At 51.2% G+C, this 16,175-nt stretch overlaps 2 protein-coding genes across 2 annotated transcripts; both read right to left on the bottom strand.

The window, feature by feature from the left end:
* Positions 1–3,490, bottom strand: LOC123126157 (probable RNA-binding protein EIF1AD). The gene is made up of 4 exons (XM_044546547.1): positions 3,275–3,490; positions 3,121–3,196; positions 2,875–3,001; positions 1–429 (listed from the first exon to the last, which is right to left on the bottom strand). The coding sequence occupies exons 1-4, from the start codon at positions 3,389–3,391 to the stop codon at positions 147–149; spliced, it is 603 nt and encodes a 200-aa protein (XP_044402482.1). The 5' UTR covers positions 3,392–3,490; the 3' UTR covers positions 1–146.
* A 9,176-nt stretch (positions 3,491–12,666) lies between these two features.
* On the bottom strand, positions 12,667–15,807 carry LOC123123773 (uncharacterized). Its single transcript, XM_044544377.1, has 2 exons — positions 14,941–15,807; positions 12,667–13,112 (listed from the first exon to the last, which is right to left on the bottom strand). The coding sequence occupies exon 1, from the start codon at positions 15,673–15,675 to the stop codon at positions 14,959–14,961; it is 717 nt and encodes a 238-aa protein (XP_044400312.1). The 5' UTR covers positions 15,676–15,807; the 3' UTR covers positions 12,667–13,112; positions 14,941–14,958.
* Between the last annotated feature and the right edge of the window lie 368 nt (positions 15,808–16,175).

Below are 16,175 nucleotides of genomic sequence, written 5' to 3'. Positions count from 1 at the left end.
ACAGCATATGGAACATTGTTGTTTTGTTCATATTACAGTCCGTGTGGCAATTTTCATCATGCTCCGCCACTTAATGTCGATAAAACTCACTGATTTTGTTCAGACAGATGATTGGGCAGGTTCCGATGTCGTGCCCGAACTTCGGCTTAAATACATCCGGTGTACAAGCAGACGGTAGCCATAGGATGACATCGTCCATGGCTATGCCTATGTCTACCTGCCCAAGAATCAGAATCACTGTGTGTATCGGAAAGCAATTCAAATGGCCTATTTCGGTTCGTGTTAGCGTCTAGTGGAGGCATATCATTATCATCATCATCTTCTTCTTCTTCTTCTTCTTCTTCGGAGTTCTGCTCTTCCTCAGCCTGTGATTTCGTTCCTTCTGGCCCTGTCGCCCACCCATTGGGAGTTGACTTGAAGATAGCCGGCCTAGGATAAGAAAACATAGTGAATCAGTGACACCCAATCAAGAGGACGACAAGCTAAAAATCCTGGTTTTATCAAGTAAAACTACGGATGCAGAGCTTGTGCGGATGTACAAACAACAATCCGGCACATTACTAGAAGGCTTCCTGGGAAAACTTTTAGAATCCTTGATCCTAGTATTTTCCCATAATTTATACTACATCAACATGTGATTATATTATCAGTTCTCGGCGTCCTTTTTCATGTTCATTAGATCAAGCAAAACCTGAATCAAACCATTTAGGCTATTGAAATCCATTGGTAACTTGCATATCACATGGAATGTGAATTCAATATAATGTTTAACAGGAAAAAAACTACTCACTCCGTCCTGTAATATAAGATCATTTTGTATGCTAAAACAGCTTGCAAAACAATCTTATATTATGAGACAGAGGGAGTAGTTATTAAAGCTTGCGTATGCACAGTAGACTATTGAATAGCTGAATGAACTGCTAGTCAACCACAAACATATGAACCACCGCCTTTTATCTGCACATACTAGGGAAGGAGGCAGTACATGACTATTTTGCCAATGCACATGCCGGAGAAGGAACACTAGATGATTGCTTTATCAAAAATGATGTCATGATAAATACATGAAGCGGCAAATTACAAAGCAGAGTGGCAGCCAGCCTCCAGCCTTTCACAAACTGACCCTGGTGTAAGTAGGTCATAAATAACACCACAAGCTTATACTACAACTTCAATATAAGTGAAATCACAGCTATTCAAAATCACAAGAAAATCTGTATTTATATAGTATATTGCAAGGGAGGGTGTATTTTTACCAATATCCCGGCAACTAAAGGGAAGCCTTCACTTGTCTGGAAGAGGTATAATGTAACACTGAAAACTAATGGCCATCTTGGGCCACTAAGCAGAATGAATTTGAAACAATAAAAATTACAACCATCGCTAACTCATTATTCAATATAGTATGTGCATGTACTCTTACGGTTACTTCTTACTACTCCCTCCTCCACCGCGAGCCAGGACGCCGCCCCCGATCTGGACCGTCGCGAGCTGTCGCCAGCGCGGACGGTGGTGCTGGGATGGAGGGAGGCTCGGCCCCCTGCTGCCGTCCTCGAGGGGACCTTGCTGCGTTCCTCCTGCTTGCTGGTGTTTCGGCTGACGGGCTGCGGATCTGGCAGCTCGTCCGGCGGGTTGGGGCGGGGGTGGCGGCCTGCCCTCCCTGCTAGGGGTTCCTCTCTGGCTGTGAAGTCTGCGGCAGCCACGCGTGGAGGTCTTCAGTTGTGAGGGAGGCGGCCCCAGATTTGGTGGTGGCGGCTTCGGCCGGGGGCGGTGCGTGCCTGGACGTGGCGGGTCGAGGGATCTCGCGGCCAGTTGGAGTCAGACGGCAAGCCTCCGTGCTCTACAAGGTTTGGTGGGCGGTGGTTTTTGGCCGGCCGGTTTTGGCAGTTGGTGGTTGAGCTTCACCGGGAGAAATCCTATCTCTGGCCTTTGCCGGATGCGGCAACGCCCGCTGGCGCCGCACTCTTTCTTGGAAGCGTCACTGGAGTGTGCTGCTTCTCCCCTCTTCCCGTGGGCTTGGCTCCAGAGGGAAACCTCAGATCCGCAGGATCAGGCGATGAAGGCGCCTTCACGTCTTCTTCCTCCTTGGGGGCATCGTCTCGGAGCCGGCTACATCGGGAGACCGGTGGTTGGCAGCATCTTCGCCGCGGTGGTTGGCGGCACCTTCACCGCGTGGTTTGCTGAGGAGGCTGTTTCGGGGGCGCTAATTTCTGTTTGGCAACAATGATGGCATCGAGAGGAACTTGGGTCGCGGATCGGGCTTTGGTAGTTGGATTTTCCCGACTTGTCCGAGGTGCTCTTCCGTGGGTTTGCTTGGTTGCTGTGAAGTCGGAACTACGGTGGAGCGAGTCCAGGTGGTGACGATGACAGGCACTAGGTGGTTGCTGCGGTGGGCACGGTCAGCGCAAGTCCTGCATATTTCCCTTGCGATGCTTGTCGTCAAAGTCGGAGTTGTCGGTTGTTTGTGAGTGTGGCCATCTGTCGGCATACGCCGTCATAGCTTGTGCAGCTGTTCTGCAGCTATGTGTTTCATGTCGGTGGCTAGGTTGGCCGGTGGTGCCCATTTTGTGGGCTGGATTGTGTCGGTTTTAGCGCGGTTTTCCGTCAATTAACCGGGAAATTCTCACTCTTCTTAATCAATGAAAATGGCAAGTCTTTTGCCTCGTTAAAAAAAAACTTCTAACTACTACTCCCTAAAGGATCTTATATTTCTTTACATAGGTAGTACTCCCTCCGTTCTAAAATAGATGAACCGACTTTGTATTAACTTTGTACTAAAGTTAGTACAAAGTTGAGTCATCTATTTTGGAACGGAGGAAGTACTTGATAACTATTATTATCAGACAGCAAGGGTCAAGGGACTTAGTAACTCACCATTCGCCAGATTTCTGGAGCGCACGAACTTGGTCATGAAAGAGGACTCGCGACACGACGCAGGCTATCTTGCTTCCAGATTCTAGAGCCTCGTCCCTCCCACTAGCATCAACAACCACGAAATTCCCTGCCCATTCAGGGCACACATGACATGAGCAAACCACCAGGTGCTGGCGACAAAGGCGAAGAGTAACTAACCAACCAACGACTTTGGAAGCCATGCCATTTGCTAGCTAAATCACTCACCGTTCTTGATCCAGAAACACTTTTGGAACTTGGCGGGGATCAGGGCGAGAGACTTGACGCCCTCGCCGTCTGTGACCTAGCATCAGCACCAGAACGGCGGCAGAGTGAGAACCAATTTTCAGAGAGGGTGAAGGCCTGGGCAAGAAGCTTGTACCTCGATGAGGTTGGAGCCACGCAGCGTGACGACCTGCATGATGCTCTCGTTCTCCGCGAGCGTGACGGCGGTGCCCTCCTGCGACGCGCGCCGCAGGTTCTTCCTCCCGGCCTTCATGCCCGCTCGCCCTTCCTTGGCGCCGCAGCCGACGGGGGGAGGAAGGAGGAAGCGGGCGAGTGGGACGCACCAAGGCGCGGCGGCGATGGCGGCGAGGAGTTGCAGCCTTGAAGGCGGGGTGGACATCTCTCAGTGTCCATCGGGTTCGTTAGGACCAGCTGGGCTGGGCTCCAAGCCTGCTTTCTCATTAGGCGGACACGAATTGACAGCCCACACGGAACTGAAAGTTCCACTTGATCAACTTTCTTTTAGATTTAAAAAAACTTAATCAATTTCTTTGTTTACACTTAATCAATTTTTTTAGGGGTTTCTCTTAATCAAATACTATGTCATTTTCCTATTTCCTAACTATATTTCCAGTTCCAGAATTGTCTAAAAGAAATCCAGTTTCAGAATGAACATGTCTCCCTAAGAGGAGAATGTTTTGCATCTACAAAATGTCAATTTCATATCTATTTTTTAAAAAGGATTCAACATCGTCTCAAACCAGGAAAATAGTGGTCGAAAATAAATTTTTCCTCTAACCTAGCGAACCTAGTTAACCTAGCTTGTTAACCTAACGAACCAAATTAACCTAGCTAGTTAGTTAACCTAGCTTGTTGACCTAGTTTACCTAGATAATTAACCTAATTAAACTAGTAAACCTAGCTAGTTCTCTGCCAAAGCCCTAAATAATTTTTTTCTTAACCTAGATAATTAAACTAGTTAACCTAACTAGTTCTCTGTCAAAGCCCTAACTACATTTTTGCACTAACCTAGAAAATTAACCTAATTAAACTAGTTAACCTAGCTAGTTAGTATGTCCAATGTTTGTGCTATGCATGAGAGAGAGAGAGAGGAGGGGTGCTTACAGACGATGGCTCCGGTGGTGGCGAGGGAGGCAGGGGCGTCTCCGGTGACGGCGAGGGAGGCAGGGGCGTCTCCGGTGACGGCGAGGGAGACAGTTGTGGCGAGGAAGGCAGGGGCGTCTCCGGTGACGGCGAGGGAGGCAGGGGCGTCGAGGGTGGCTCTGGTGGCACCGAGGGCGGCTCCGATGGCGTTGATGAGGCCGCGCGGCTCCGGTGGCGTTGGGGGCGGCTCTGGTGGCGTCGACGGCGCGTGGCTCTGGTGGCTCCGGGGGCGTCGACGTCGGCAGGAGACGGCGGCGAAGTGGGGCGACGGCGAATTGGGGACACGTTGGCGAAGTGGGGGCGAGGGATTTGGGGGAGAAGTGGTGGCCGGGTGGAGGGAAAACCGCTGGTTAAGTGAAACATAGCGGTAACGCGTTAAAGGAAACGCGCTATAGCTAAGTTAGTTATAGCGCGTTTCACAAAACGTGCTACTGCTAAGCCTGTCTCTTTTTTTCCTTTTCTCATCTATTTTTCTTTACATTTTATTTTTTCCTTTCTTCTTCTTTTATTTCTATCATTTTCAGTTACTTTTCTATTTGTTGTTTGATTTATTTTCTTTTCGTTAGCAGTAGCGCCTTCCTACGTAAACGCGCTGCTACAATAGACATAGCGGTAGCACGGTTTAAATAAGAACGCTACTACTATGTGTAGCTTGTTGGCTTAGTCGTGAGAATTTTAGTTGTAGCGTGTTTATAGTTAGGTGCGCTACTGCAACGTTTGTATCTGTAGCGCCCTTATGATGCACGCGCTACTGTTATTTAGCACTAGCGCGCTTTTTTAACAAGCGCTACTGCTAAAGTTCTGTGTATAAGGTTTTTCCTAGTAGTGTTACAGTATGCTGTTTAGCAGGTGTGTCTGCATATGCACACCCCTCGTGACTCCCATTGGACCCTCGTGAAGCGGATTCTCCATTACATCCGCGGCACGATGGCTCTTGGGCTTACTCTCACAGCGTCCATTTCTCTGGAGATGGTGGCCAACTCCGATGCGGATTGGGCCGGCTGCCCCGACACCCGTCGGTCCACCTCTGGCTACTGCGTTTACCTCGGTCCTTCACTCGTCTCGTGGTCATCCAAGCGACAACCTACGGTTTCACGCTCTAGCGCGGAGGCTGAGTACCGAGCTGTATCTAACGCCGTCGCCGAGTGCACCTGGGTACGACATTTATTTCAGGAGTTGCATCATGACGTCTCCTAGGCTACGGTTGTCTACTGTGACAACATTTCTGCGATGTACCTTTCCGCCAACCCCGTTCATCATCGCCGGACTAAGCACTTTGAGCTAGACATTCACTTTGTGCGCGAGCAGGTGGCCCATGGACGTATTCGTGTCCTCCATGTTCCGACTGCACAACAGTTCGCCGATGTGATGACTAAGGGACTGCAGACTTCCACCTTTGAGGAGTTTCATTCTTGTCTCTGCGTCTCTGGCTCCGCTTCGACTGCCGGGGGGGGGGGGGGGGGGGGCTTGAATATATTGTGTACATGTATATTGTGTCTTGGGCCCACCTCCTAGTTTTTCTGTATAGTTGAGGATGTGGCCCCCCTTCTGTACTCATATATACGTGTCTGGTGCACCGATCAATGTATATTCCTAACATTGTGAAGCATTAACAAATATGTATGTTTTTCTACACTTACCATAACATCATCACTATAGTACTTTTTACTGAAAAGAGCTCAATAGTTTTTATTTGGGTAAAATATCTTGCAAGATTATTTGCAAACACACTAGGCTTGCAAAAAAATTGATCTGATGCCTTGACAAAATTTTAGCATAGCTTACAGATCCACACACAATGACTGCCTGAACAACCATGTATAGAGCTAAGATCAGCAGACAGTGCTGTACATTCACATGTGCAACCTGTGCAGCTGCACAGGGCCCCCATTTTTTCTACGTACAGCTTTAGGAATTAAAGACTAATGGACCAGTAGACATCAAAGTAAAAATGGACTACCCCGCAAAAAAAAAGTAAAAATGGACTAAGTGGCTGGCTGCTAGACTCCAAGTCAACCACAGAACCACTCCAGGCCCAACTCCCGCCTCCTGCACCTTCTCAAGAATAAAAAACATTCACTGGATCTCCCTATGGCCTGCCTAAGACTAACTCTAAGAAAATTGTACAACTGTACTAGTGATTACCTTTCTTTCACGAATGTACTAGGGTTATACTTTAATAAAAAATGTTATAGGCTTTGTACACATGGGTCTAAATTTTGACCTCGCACTTGGCACCGTGTTTAATCCACTGTCCAAAAATACAGATTATGCAGCCTCACACGTGCTTCAGAATCAAAATACGAAGTAAGCAGGCTTACATATGCTTCAGAATCAATACACACAAAAGAGAGGTATTCAGTAATAAAGAAGATGCGTCCAAAATGTGCCGAAACAATGGTACAAAAACAGTAGCACATACAATGAACGCATGACACCAGAATGATGCTCATTACCTCAAACTTGATCTGGTTTGGCACCTAAATTTCTTCTACAGCTGTATCGCAAAAAAAAAAAATGGCTACAGCTCCAAACTGATCTGCAATATATATAGGAAAATGAGACCAGATTTCGTGCATCCAGAAAGGGGATTGGAGCTTGAGAGGTGGCTCGGTTTGTGGGAAATTCATGAGAGAACAAGCAAGGGGGTAGAAGAGGGGCCATCCGAGGGAGAACAGATGCACCACACAAGAAAGAGAATAGTGAGGGGCAAGGGGAGAGAGGAATTTCTTCACGGAAGTCAGCCGTGTGGAGGCTCTGCACTCTGTGAAGGGGGAAGGGGAAGAAAGCTTGAGGACTCGTGAAACTCACCACCGTGGCGATGGTTACGTCGCCGTTGAAAGGGGGTTCGCGGTCGGGCGGGCGGCGTGCTGCATCAGCAGCTACCGTCTAAGGAGTAGATCCTCTACGAGCTCGCCAATCATCGTCGGCGGGCGGCGGCATCGGCCTGGTGCGGCGGAGGGATAGGGTTGGAGGGGGCTTGCGCTGCTGCTGAGGAACTCGAAGAAGAAGGGTGTCAGGAGGAAAATAGCTAGGAGCGAGGGACTCAAATGGCAATTGTGCGCACAGATTCCACTCAGTACAATCTGTACCATGCATGATCCATCCGATGGCCCAGAATCAATTTTTCTACTGGCAAAGTTGAATAGTTGATGGGGGCATCAGTCCAGTAATTACGTCATTAGAGTAGAGTAGAGTAGAGTAGGTCTGGTTTGCTGACGAAACTGCTCCTCTGCTTCGCGAGCTCATTTCAGCTTAGGATGAACAGTACAAGCTAGGAAAAAAAATCTCGAACAAATGGATCATCGATGATTGTTTGGGAATTTTCATAATGAAACAACATACGCAGAAGTGGTGGGAAAAAAAATATCAGCATTGATTTTTTAAAAACATGGATCATCGATCTTTTTCATGATTTTGTGCTTTTCATAATGCAGATCGACACGTAAAACAAGGGCAAGGAGGTGGTGCCGTCAATGGAGCATGACAAGGGCATGGATGTGGTGCAACCCTTGGAGGTGGTGCCGCAGACGCCCGTCCAGGTGCCGCTCACAGACGGCGACGTGATGCCGGAGGAGCCCCCCAGCAGCAAGCGTCGGAACTACGGCCACTATCATGAAGAGGGTGGGCCAACTCACTGATGCAAAGTGATTATGACCCCGAAGCTTGAGGCCATACCAATGCCCCTAGACTTTACGAAGCACTTCCCGGCCGTGACGACGGAGTTCAAGATCAAGACAAACACCGGTTGCTCATGGAGGGTCACTATCCAGCTGATTAGCGGCAGGGTCACCCTTGATCAGGGTTGGGCCACCTTCGCCGTCGTCCGTCAGATCAAGATCGGGTATATGGTGACCTTCAAGTTGCTGACTCCCAACACGCTCAAGGTCATGTCTTCAATGACGACGGCCGCCGCGCTCACCCCGGATCCGCGCAGTAGAAGGCCGCCGCGCTCACCCCGGCCATATCCACGCCTGCACGCACCAACGCGCCTAGCCACCCTTCGTTGCCGCGGCCACGCGGCCCTCTGCACCTCCAAGGGCCACAGCCGCCACCCCACTTCTCCGCTGACCCCGCCGCCGCAAGCACGGCCGGGACCTCGAGATCCGCTCGAACCTCGTCGCGAAACGGCCCCACCGCCGCCGACGCCGCCCGGGCGACGCCCTTTGGCGGTGGTGAGGGGAGAGGGGGAGAAGGAGGGCCCTAGGCGGCCGGAGTTTGGGCACCCCCGTCGGCCCGTGGAGCCGCACGGGAGCGAGAGGTGACAGTACCACCCAATATCTACAGATCCGTCCACGTCTGATATTTTCGTTTGGCCTGGAGTGAGCACATGGTTTGGGTGGCGATGGCATGCGTGCCACCTGCGGACGGCCGTGGAACCACCTATACATCGCAACAAAGGGAGCCTCTGCTTGAGGCTTGCCCCCATCATTACGTCACCAGAAAGTGTTCCTCTGCTCCCCGAGCTCATTTCAGTTTGGGATGAACAGTACAAGCCAAACTTCGAACAAATGTTTTGAATGTTTGGGAATTTTCATCATGAAACAACATACGTACAAGTGGTGGCAGAAAAAAATCAACATCATTTTTTTTTGACAAACATGTAGCATCGATTTTTTTCACGATTTCCACGAATATCATTTCGTGATAAATTTTTGCAAGCACACAAACCAGTTGTGAAAGTTTGCCACATTTTTTTCTACTTTTTATTTGTTTTACTATTTGTTTGATTTTACTGTTCATCCGAGAGCATTTGAGCTTGCGACCGGATGGTCTACATCCGGTTCTTGAAGGCATCTCTTTCCCTCTCTCGAGGTCACTCATGGGTGATCGAACCATGGACCGATAAACATTTTCCTCGTGAAGAAAATTTGCCATCGTTTCTCGCTTGACTTGCTCCACTCCACCCCCTGGCCGTACGTGTCGCCGTGTAGCTAATCCCGAGAGTTTTCACGACGATTCTGATATGTGAAACCCTAGTTGACCGATTACATCAATTAAAAAAACTAGTTTGAATGTATGGTAACCAAATTCAACAAAAAACAAATGTAATGTGACAGATACTGAGTTAGTGCAGCTAGTTTAGGTTCAACAATTACATACTGAGCTGTATAGTAAACCTATTGGACCTCTTTCCTCTCCCACAAAAAAGATAACATGATTTCCTCCTCCGCCTGTCGGCGCCATCGCCGGTCCGCCCCATCTCTGATGGCCTTTGGGCCGTGGAGGTGCAATGGGAGGACCTTCGGTCTTGTTTTTATTAGGTTCAACATCTTGATTGGGGTGCATCTAGCGTCATCGGCGATGATGTCCCTCAGTAGGAATAATGTTTTTCACGTTCTATCCCCGTCTGGAGGGTGCATCTAGCGTCATCGGAGGGAGTGTGGCCACGTGTCTCCGTCGGATCTCAAGGGACTTGGTCGATGCTGGTCTTGGGTGGATCTGTTTGAGTCCGGTCTTCGTTCGTCTTTATTTGGATGTTTATAGATTTGATCCTTCTAATCTATGGCTTTCTTCATCGGCAATGGTTGTTGCTCTAGTGCACTGTTGCTATGTGGTTTTAGCGGCACACATTCGGCTCGCTCCAGTGCTTGTAGTTGATGTTAGATCTTTGTTACCTCTAGATAGATATCCAGATAGATGGTAAGTTTCTCACGCAAAAAGGACACTCTGAGCTGTAGTCCGTTGCGCGTACGTGTCCCTGCGGACGATACGGGAAAACGTATGCAAAGTACACCTTGTCACGCATTAAAAAAAAGTAGACCTTGTCACGGCTTCCTGTTATGATTTTCCTTAAGCTAGGAATCTACGACGATTCATCCGATAGTTATAAGGAGAGGAAGCTTACGCCCTAGCTCAGGAGTCGTACCAATATAGTATCCATTGCGGCGATGTCATCGACGGCGACGCTCCACGAACCAAACACGGCGCGACCCGCGGCTCCTCCGATCGCTGCCACAGAAAACGATGGTGTTCTTCCCCTGGACCTTCTGTGCGAGATTCTGCAGCGCCTCCCCGCCGAGCCGCTGTACCGCTTCCGTGCCGTCTGCAAATCATGGCGGTGCCTACTGTGCCACCCGGACTTCATCGCCGCCGCCCACAATCCTGGCCGCATGCTTCTCGCCATGGGATTGTCCAGAAGCTACTCTTCGATCTACGAGGCCGTCAACATCCTCGACATGGAGTCCGACTACGCCGTCATGCCGTTCAGCTACAAGCTGCGTCCGTACGGCGAGACGCCCGCCACGAGTCATGACCGTGTGGTCTACGTTGTTGTCAGCCACGACGATCAACTTTACCTTCTCAACCTCTCCAACGGCGTTGCCTCCCTTTTGCCTGACCCCGCACTACATAAAGACTACGAATGCTACTCGTTCACCGTTGGGGCCGTAACCTCCACTAGAGAGCACAAGGTGTTCTCCATCCACACCTCACTGTGCCGCCACGAGCCGCAGATCTGCAAGATCCTCACCATGACTGGCGGCGGCTGGAGGGATACAGGTAACCCTCCACTAAAGGCGGTATCAGGCTGGGGCGGCGTCCCTACCATCAATGGAGTTGCATACTTTGCACCTAGTCGGGACTGGTACTCGGAGTCCAAGGACCTAAACACACAGCTGGTCATGGCGTTCGACCTCCACAGCGAAACGTGGCGGTCGGAAGCCTTCCAAGGCCCCGCAAACCGCCCGGGCGCCAGCTTGGTTGAGATGAACGGCCACCTGGTCGCAAGCTACGCCGACCACGACCAGCAATTAGTTGAGTTATGGTTCCTGGTGGACCCAGACCTATCTCTATGGTCCAAGAGGTACACCATCACCATGCCTTGCCACCAAAATCCCGGGCACAGGGAGTGGTTGATGAAGCCGTTGGCGATTCTCGATGATGGGAGGATCGTGTTGTGGATGCGGGTACACTTGCCGGGGTTCGACCCCGGGGATGCGGTGCTACGGATCTATGACCCAAGAACCAAGACATTTGGGGCCAGGAAAAGGGTGCCCATATGCAGCAGAATAAGTGCTTTTGCATGGAACTTGTTGCATTCAGGGCCGACATCTGAATTAGACAGGCTAGCAAAACGTATGATAATTAGTAGACCACATGTTTTCAACAACGACTATCTTCCTCGGTATAACTTGGAGACACATGACTCACCACCAACATGGAGATGGATGGCCTCCTACTCTACGGCTTTCTTCAACGCAAGGACTGGACGCCATGCCGGCATGCTCCTCCTCGACAGGCAATCAGGGTGGACCTATCTGTGCGATGCCACGGGAGCCATTGTCACATGCCGCCATTTGAGAGAAGGGGAGAAGATCCTTGCGGGAAAAGAGATCGTTATAGATGACTGTGCTATCTCCGTCGGGGTTCGGATTTTCCCCAAGATGATTTCTTCGGTGTCAACGTCCACGATGATTTTGTTGCCGCCTTCGGGTTCCCGTTTCCAATGCTTGGCAGAGGAGCAGAGATATGATGTTCATGAGGTTACGGAGGAGGTGGCGCGCGTGTCCTTAGACAACGATGACGATGGATTGTGGACGAAGGTGTCTCGCAAGAAGAAGTCAAAGGGGGAGCTCGTTAAGTAGTTTCGGGACCATATCAGTTTCCTACACCGGCATCACGTGTTTGGGAGCGCGCAGTCTTCTCGTTGCCGAAGGCTTCATCCCAGGCATCGAGGGGAGCTCACTCGGAAGGGTTGATGGTCCAAGACCGCAGTAAACGTCACCTTCGGCTTTCACGGTGGCCCAACTTCAAGCACGGACGAGGTTTGGTCCTCCTCACCGTCAGTTGGGCTGCCAGCGCCGTGAACGGACCCAACGTAGGCCATGGAGCAGTGCTAGAGCTAGACGGAGATGCGACCCTATGATTCAGGAAGAGGAGGACGGAGAGCTGCATTAGACAACTAGAGTATCATCCTTTGGGGACGGTATTGGTCAAGATCTGATCTGCATCCAGTGATAAGAAACTAGTTATGAAATTCAATTGTGTCGTGGTTAATTTGTCTGTGTGCCAAGAGACCCAATGATTTTGTTTTATATGTTGTTTTCATGTAATATATAATTGTATGTAAATTACTTCCTCCGTTCCTAAATATAAGTCTTTGTAGAGATTTCACTAGAAACCACATACGGATGTATATAGATGCATTTTAAGTGTAGATTCATTCATTTTGCTCCGTATATAGTTCATCTAGTGAAATCTCTACAAAGACTTATATTTCGGAACGGAGGGAGTACATAATTTCCTATTTTTGGATATATTGTTCTTTAGTTAGGATACTAGCCATTCCCGCGCGGCGGCACGCCCTGCTTGTCGATACTATGAAGGCCGTAGGCTGGCTGTTAGCGAGCCTCGTCGAAAGAAGAAAATACATGATCAGGAACATCACAATACAATTGCTTAATTCGGTGAAAAAATTGCATGTTGACCATTTAGTTATATGTTAGGCAGACAACATACTCACTAAGAAGCACACAACTCATCGTCATCATCCTAGTAGTAAGTAGCAATAAATGACATTTGATCCGGAACAGAGCAGCTCTGATGGGTTACTCTGGCTTCGCCATGTCGTCTTTGCCGTTCTCGCCCTCGTGGGCATGCCCGTCGATCTGGACAATGGACAGCGGCACCTCGTCGGCGTTCACATCATGCTGCTACACCACTATCACCAACGACGCCACCCCATGCCCCACCGGCACGAAGTCCCGGCTCTTGCCCTCCTTGATCACGTTTTTGTCCACCGCACGCTCCTCAAACAGCATCGTGTCACCCAATCTCTGCCGGAGCGACGCAACCGCAGCCTCATCAAGATCACGCGAACATGTGCCGGCCTAAAAAAAATAGAAATTAATAACAGAGCTGCTAAATCTCAGTCGACTGAGACCTTGCAAAGTCTCAGTTGACAAATCAGCTGTTCGATGCTTTGCTCGCTAGAAGCACAAACCAGGGTTGGTATTTGGGGGGGGGGGGGGGGGGGAGCGAAGATGGTCGCCGTGGTCTATGCCTCCACTCACCGGGCAAGACACTGACTGTGTAACCCGGCGACGCGGTGGCGGTGACCTTCATGGGACCCCTAACGGCGACGGCCTCCCGTGATCTTCTTTTCCTCGATGTCTGTGGTGGCCATGGACGTACCGGCCTCCGCTGACATGGCTTCTTTCCCCACCTGCATGACTAGTTGCCGCCACTGCTCGCAGCGGATTTGCCGCGAGACGGCGTTGTCCAGCCTGGACAGGCGAGGAGGGGGTGGCAACGATGATGGTGGTGGCATTGGATCCAAATGGTTTGCCGGCAAGCCAACCTGTATCAGGTTGGCTCGCCGGGCAACCCAGACACCTGCAATGCCGAAGAACTCCTTCTTCTGTTCGCTGGAGGCCATGGCGGATGTTGTACAAGGAGGAGATGGAGAGAGCGGAGGTGAGGTATGGTTCTTGCCCGACACCTTGGCAGGTTTATATATGGGGTGGATGCAAGGACCCAGTCGAAGAGGTGTTTGATGCCAGTCAGCGCAGGAATAAACGTGTGACACTCCGGGCGTCGGAGTAGATTCCTCGGCACTCGCACTGGTTTAATAGAGGTAGGCGGGCAGACGGAATCCGTTTCAATACGGAGAGAACGCGTTTGCAGCGGGCGGCCGAGAGCTCGGCCGGCGAGCCGCTTTAATGCCGGCTCCAGTGAACGGTCGTGTCCGCTCTGCGCATGAATGCGGACATGGGCGAGAAAAGCGTGTGGGCATAGGAGATGGGTGTTCGGTGGGCCAAATTAGTCAAACACGGGCGTGGTAGCGGTCCAGACGCCCGCAAACCCCATAGTTTGTCTTCGGTTTGCGAGAAAAAGTGCGTCCGGGCTACCGTACCGAAAGATGCAGGACCGCGTTTGAAGGCAAAACACTTCCGGACTGCGTGATCCAGAGACAAAAGACGTCCGGACTGCGTGATCCGAAGACAAAAGACGTCCGGACTGCGTGATCCGGACGGACGCAGAAGGTTTGAGTATTGGTGTAGTAGATTCACTAACAAACAAATGTTCCATATGTTGTGTGCTCTTCTGGATGTTATAGTTGAACTGTGCCCACCAAGGAGAGTTATTTTCAATTCAGCATGTAGTGGTAGTTGCAAGGAACTCCCCCTGTTTCTTTTCTTGTTGCTGAAGCTGTGGCATTGACCCGTAGGATTTAGAGTTTTAGAGTTTCAGACAGATAGCAGTCAAGTAAGAATGGTGGGAACAGATAAAGATCCCCCCTCCTTTCAGATATGTGCGTAGCTAGGTCAAGGCTTCCGATCTTATTCAAAAACAAAAACAAAAACAAAAGGTCAAGGCTTCTGATGACTTGCTTTCTAATGCTCATGTCTGCTACCTTGTTGATAAGGACCCAGCAAGCTTTGCACAGTTGGATGGATGGATGAACTAACTCATGAACAATTTGTAAGATGGCATCTGATGTCTTGGTTGTTGATCGATTTGCGTCTATACAGTACGTATATACATTTAATGTTTTAAATAGCGGGCTATAGCGTCTAAATAGTATGTATATAGCGGCATTCCTTAAAAACAGTTATAGCGGGGCTATAGCGGCCGGCTATTTAAAACTATGTATACGCTACAATCTTGAGAAAGAAACAGGAGGCTACGTACTACAAAATCCTGGCGAACACGTACACTTGACTCTTGGCGGGATCACCGGAGCGCGGGTCGCCTCCGGCTGAACCGGCGGGCGGTGGCGAGCAGCCCGACCCCGACGCACACCGCCCAGGCACCCATCTCCAGCGCCCACCGCATCGTTTCCGCCTCAACCTCCTCCTCGTGCTCCTTGAACTCGTCGCCGACGTGGCCGACCATCTCCCACTCGTCTCCGCACGCCCCGCACTCGCACGGCGCGTCCTCTTCCTCCGGTATCCCCTCGAGCCGCGTGGCGCATCCCATCCTCCTCGCCGCCGACGCCCTGGCCCTGGCTCTTACGACCACGCCGCCCTCCGCAAGGACCAGCACCTCCACGACGCGCGCGTGCGACGCGACCGGGCGGCGGCACTCGACGCGCCACCCGCCGTTGCGCCGCGCGAAGGCGCCCTCCGCCGCGAGCCCCTCCTTCCCGGCGTACACCTCGAACCGCGCGCCCTCGGCGGCAGAGACGCGGTCCGCGCTCCCGTACGCCGGCGCGTCGTCGTTGCCGCGCACGCGCAGGAGGGTGACCTCGGCGGGGCAGGCCGGCGGGAGCGCGCGGCCGCCCAGCTCCAGCGCCGCGCCGCCGATGGCCGGGCGGTACACGAGCGTGAGCTCCGCGGGCGGCGCCGACGTGGACGTGGATGACGAGGAGAGGCGGAGGTAGAACGCCCGTACCTCGAGCCGCCGCCGGGCTCCGAGCGGGCGGAGGTCGTCCACCGTTCCTCTGCACATTGCAGACGAGTTGTTTCCGTGGGTCTCCGGGGTTGGCTGGTTGCCGCGTGATCTCTCGGTCGATCGGGTGGGTTGGCGCCCGGGGATGTAATAGTAAAGCGCGGCGGGAGATGGGGGTGAGATCGGTGGTTTCGGGCTCGTGGTTTTTGGTGGAAACGGGGGGCGCGGACACGACCCGACACGACTCGGGACTGAGCGTAGCACACGGTTTGGCTTTGGTTGGTGCCGACGACCGCGCCGCGCGCCTGATATTTTCGGTTTGTCCTCTTGCTCCGTGCTGGGAAATTGGGGTGGCTTTGGCGTGGAGTGAGCACGCGGTTCGGGTTTGGGTGGCCATGGCGGCATGGCATGCGTGCCACCTGCGGCGAAACTGCTCCTCTGCTCCCAAAGCTCATTTCAGTATTTCAGTTTGTGATGAACAGTACAAGCCAGGAAAAAATAGATCTTTTTTCACAAACTTCGAACAAATGTTTTAAGTGTTTGGGAATATTCATCATGAA

Source organism: Triticum aestivum, chromosome 5D (assembly GCF_018294505.1).
Source record: "Triticum aestivum cultivar Chinese Spring chromosome 5D, IWGSC CS RefSeq v2.1, whole genome shotgun sequence".
NCBI lineage: Eukaryota > Viridiplantae > Streptophyta > Magnoliopsida > Poales > Poaceae > Triticum > Triticum aestivum.
This window is presented reverse-complemented; position numbering and strand designations above follow the sequence as displayed.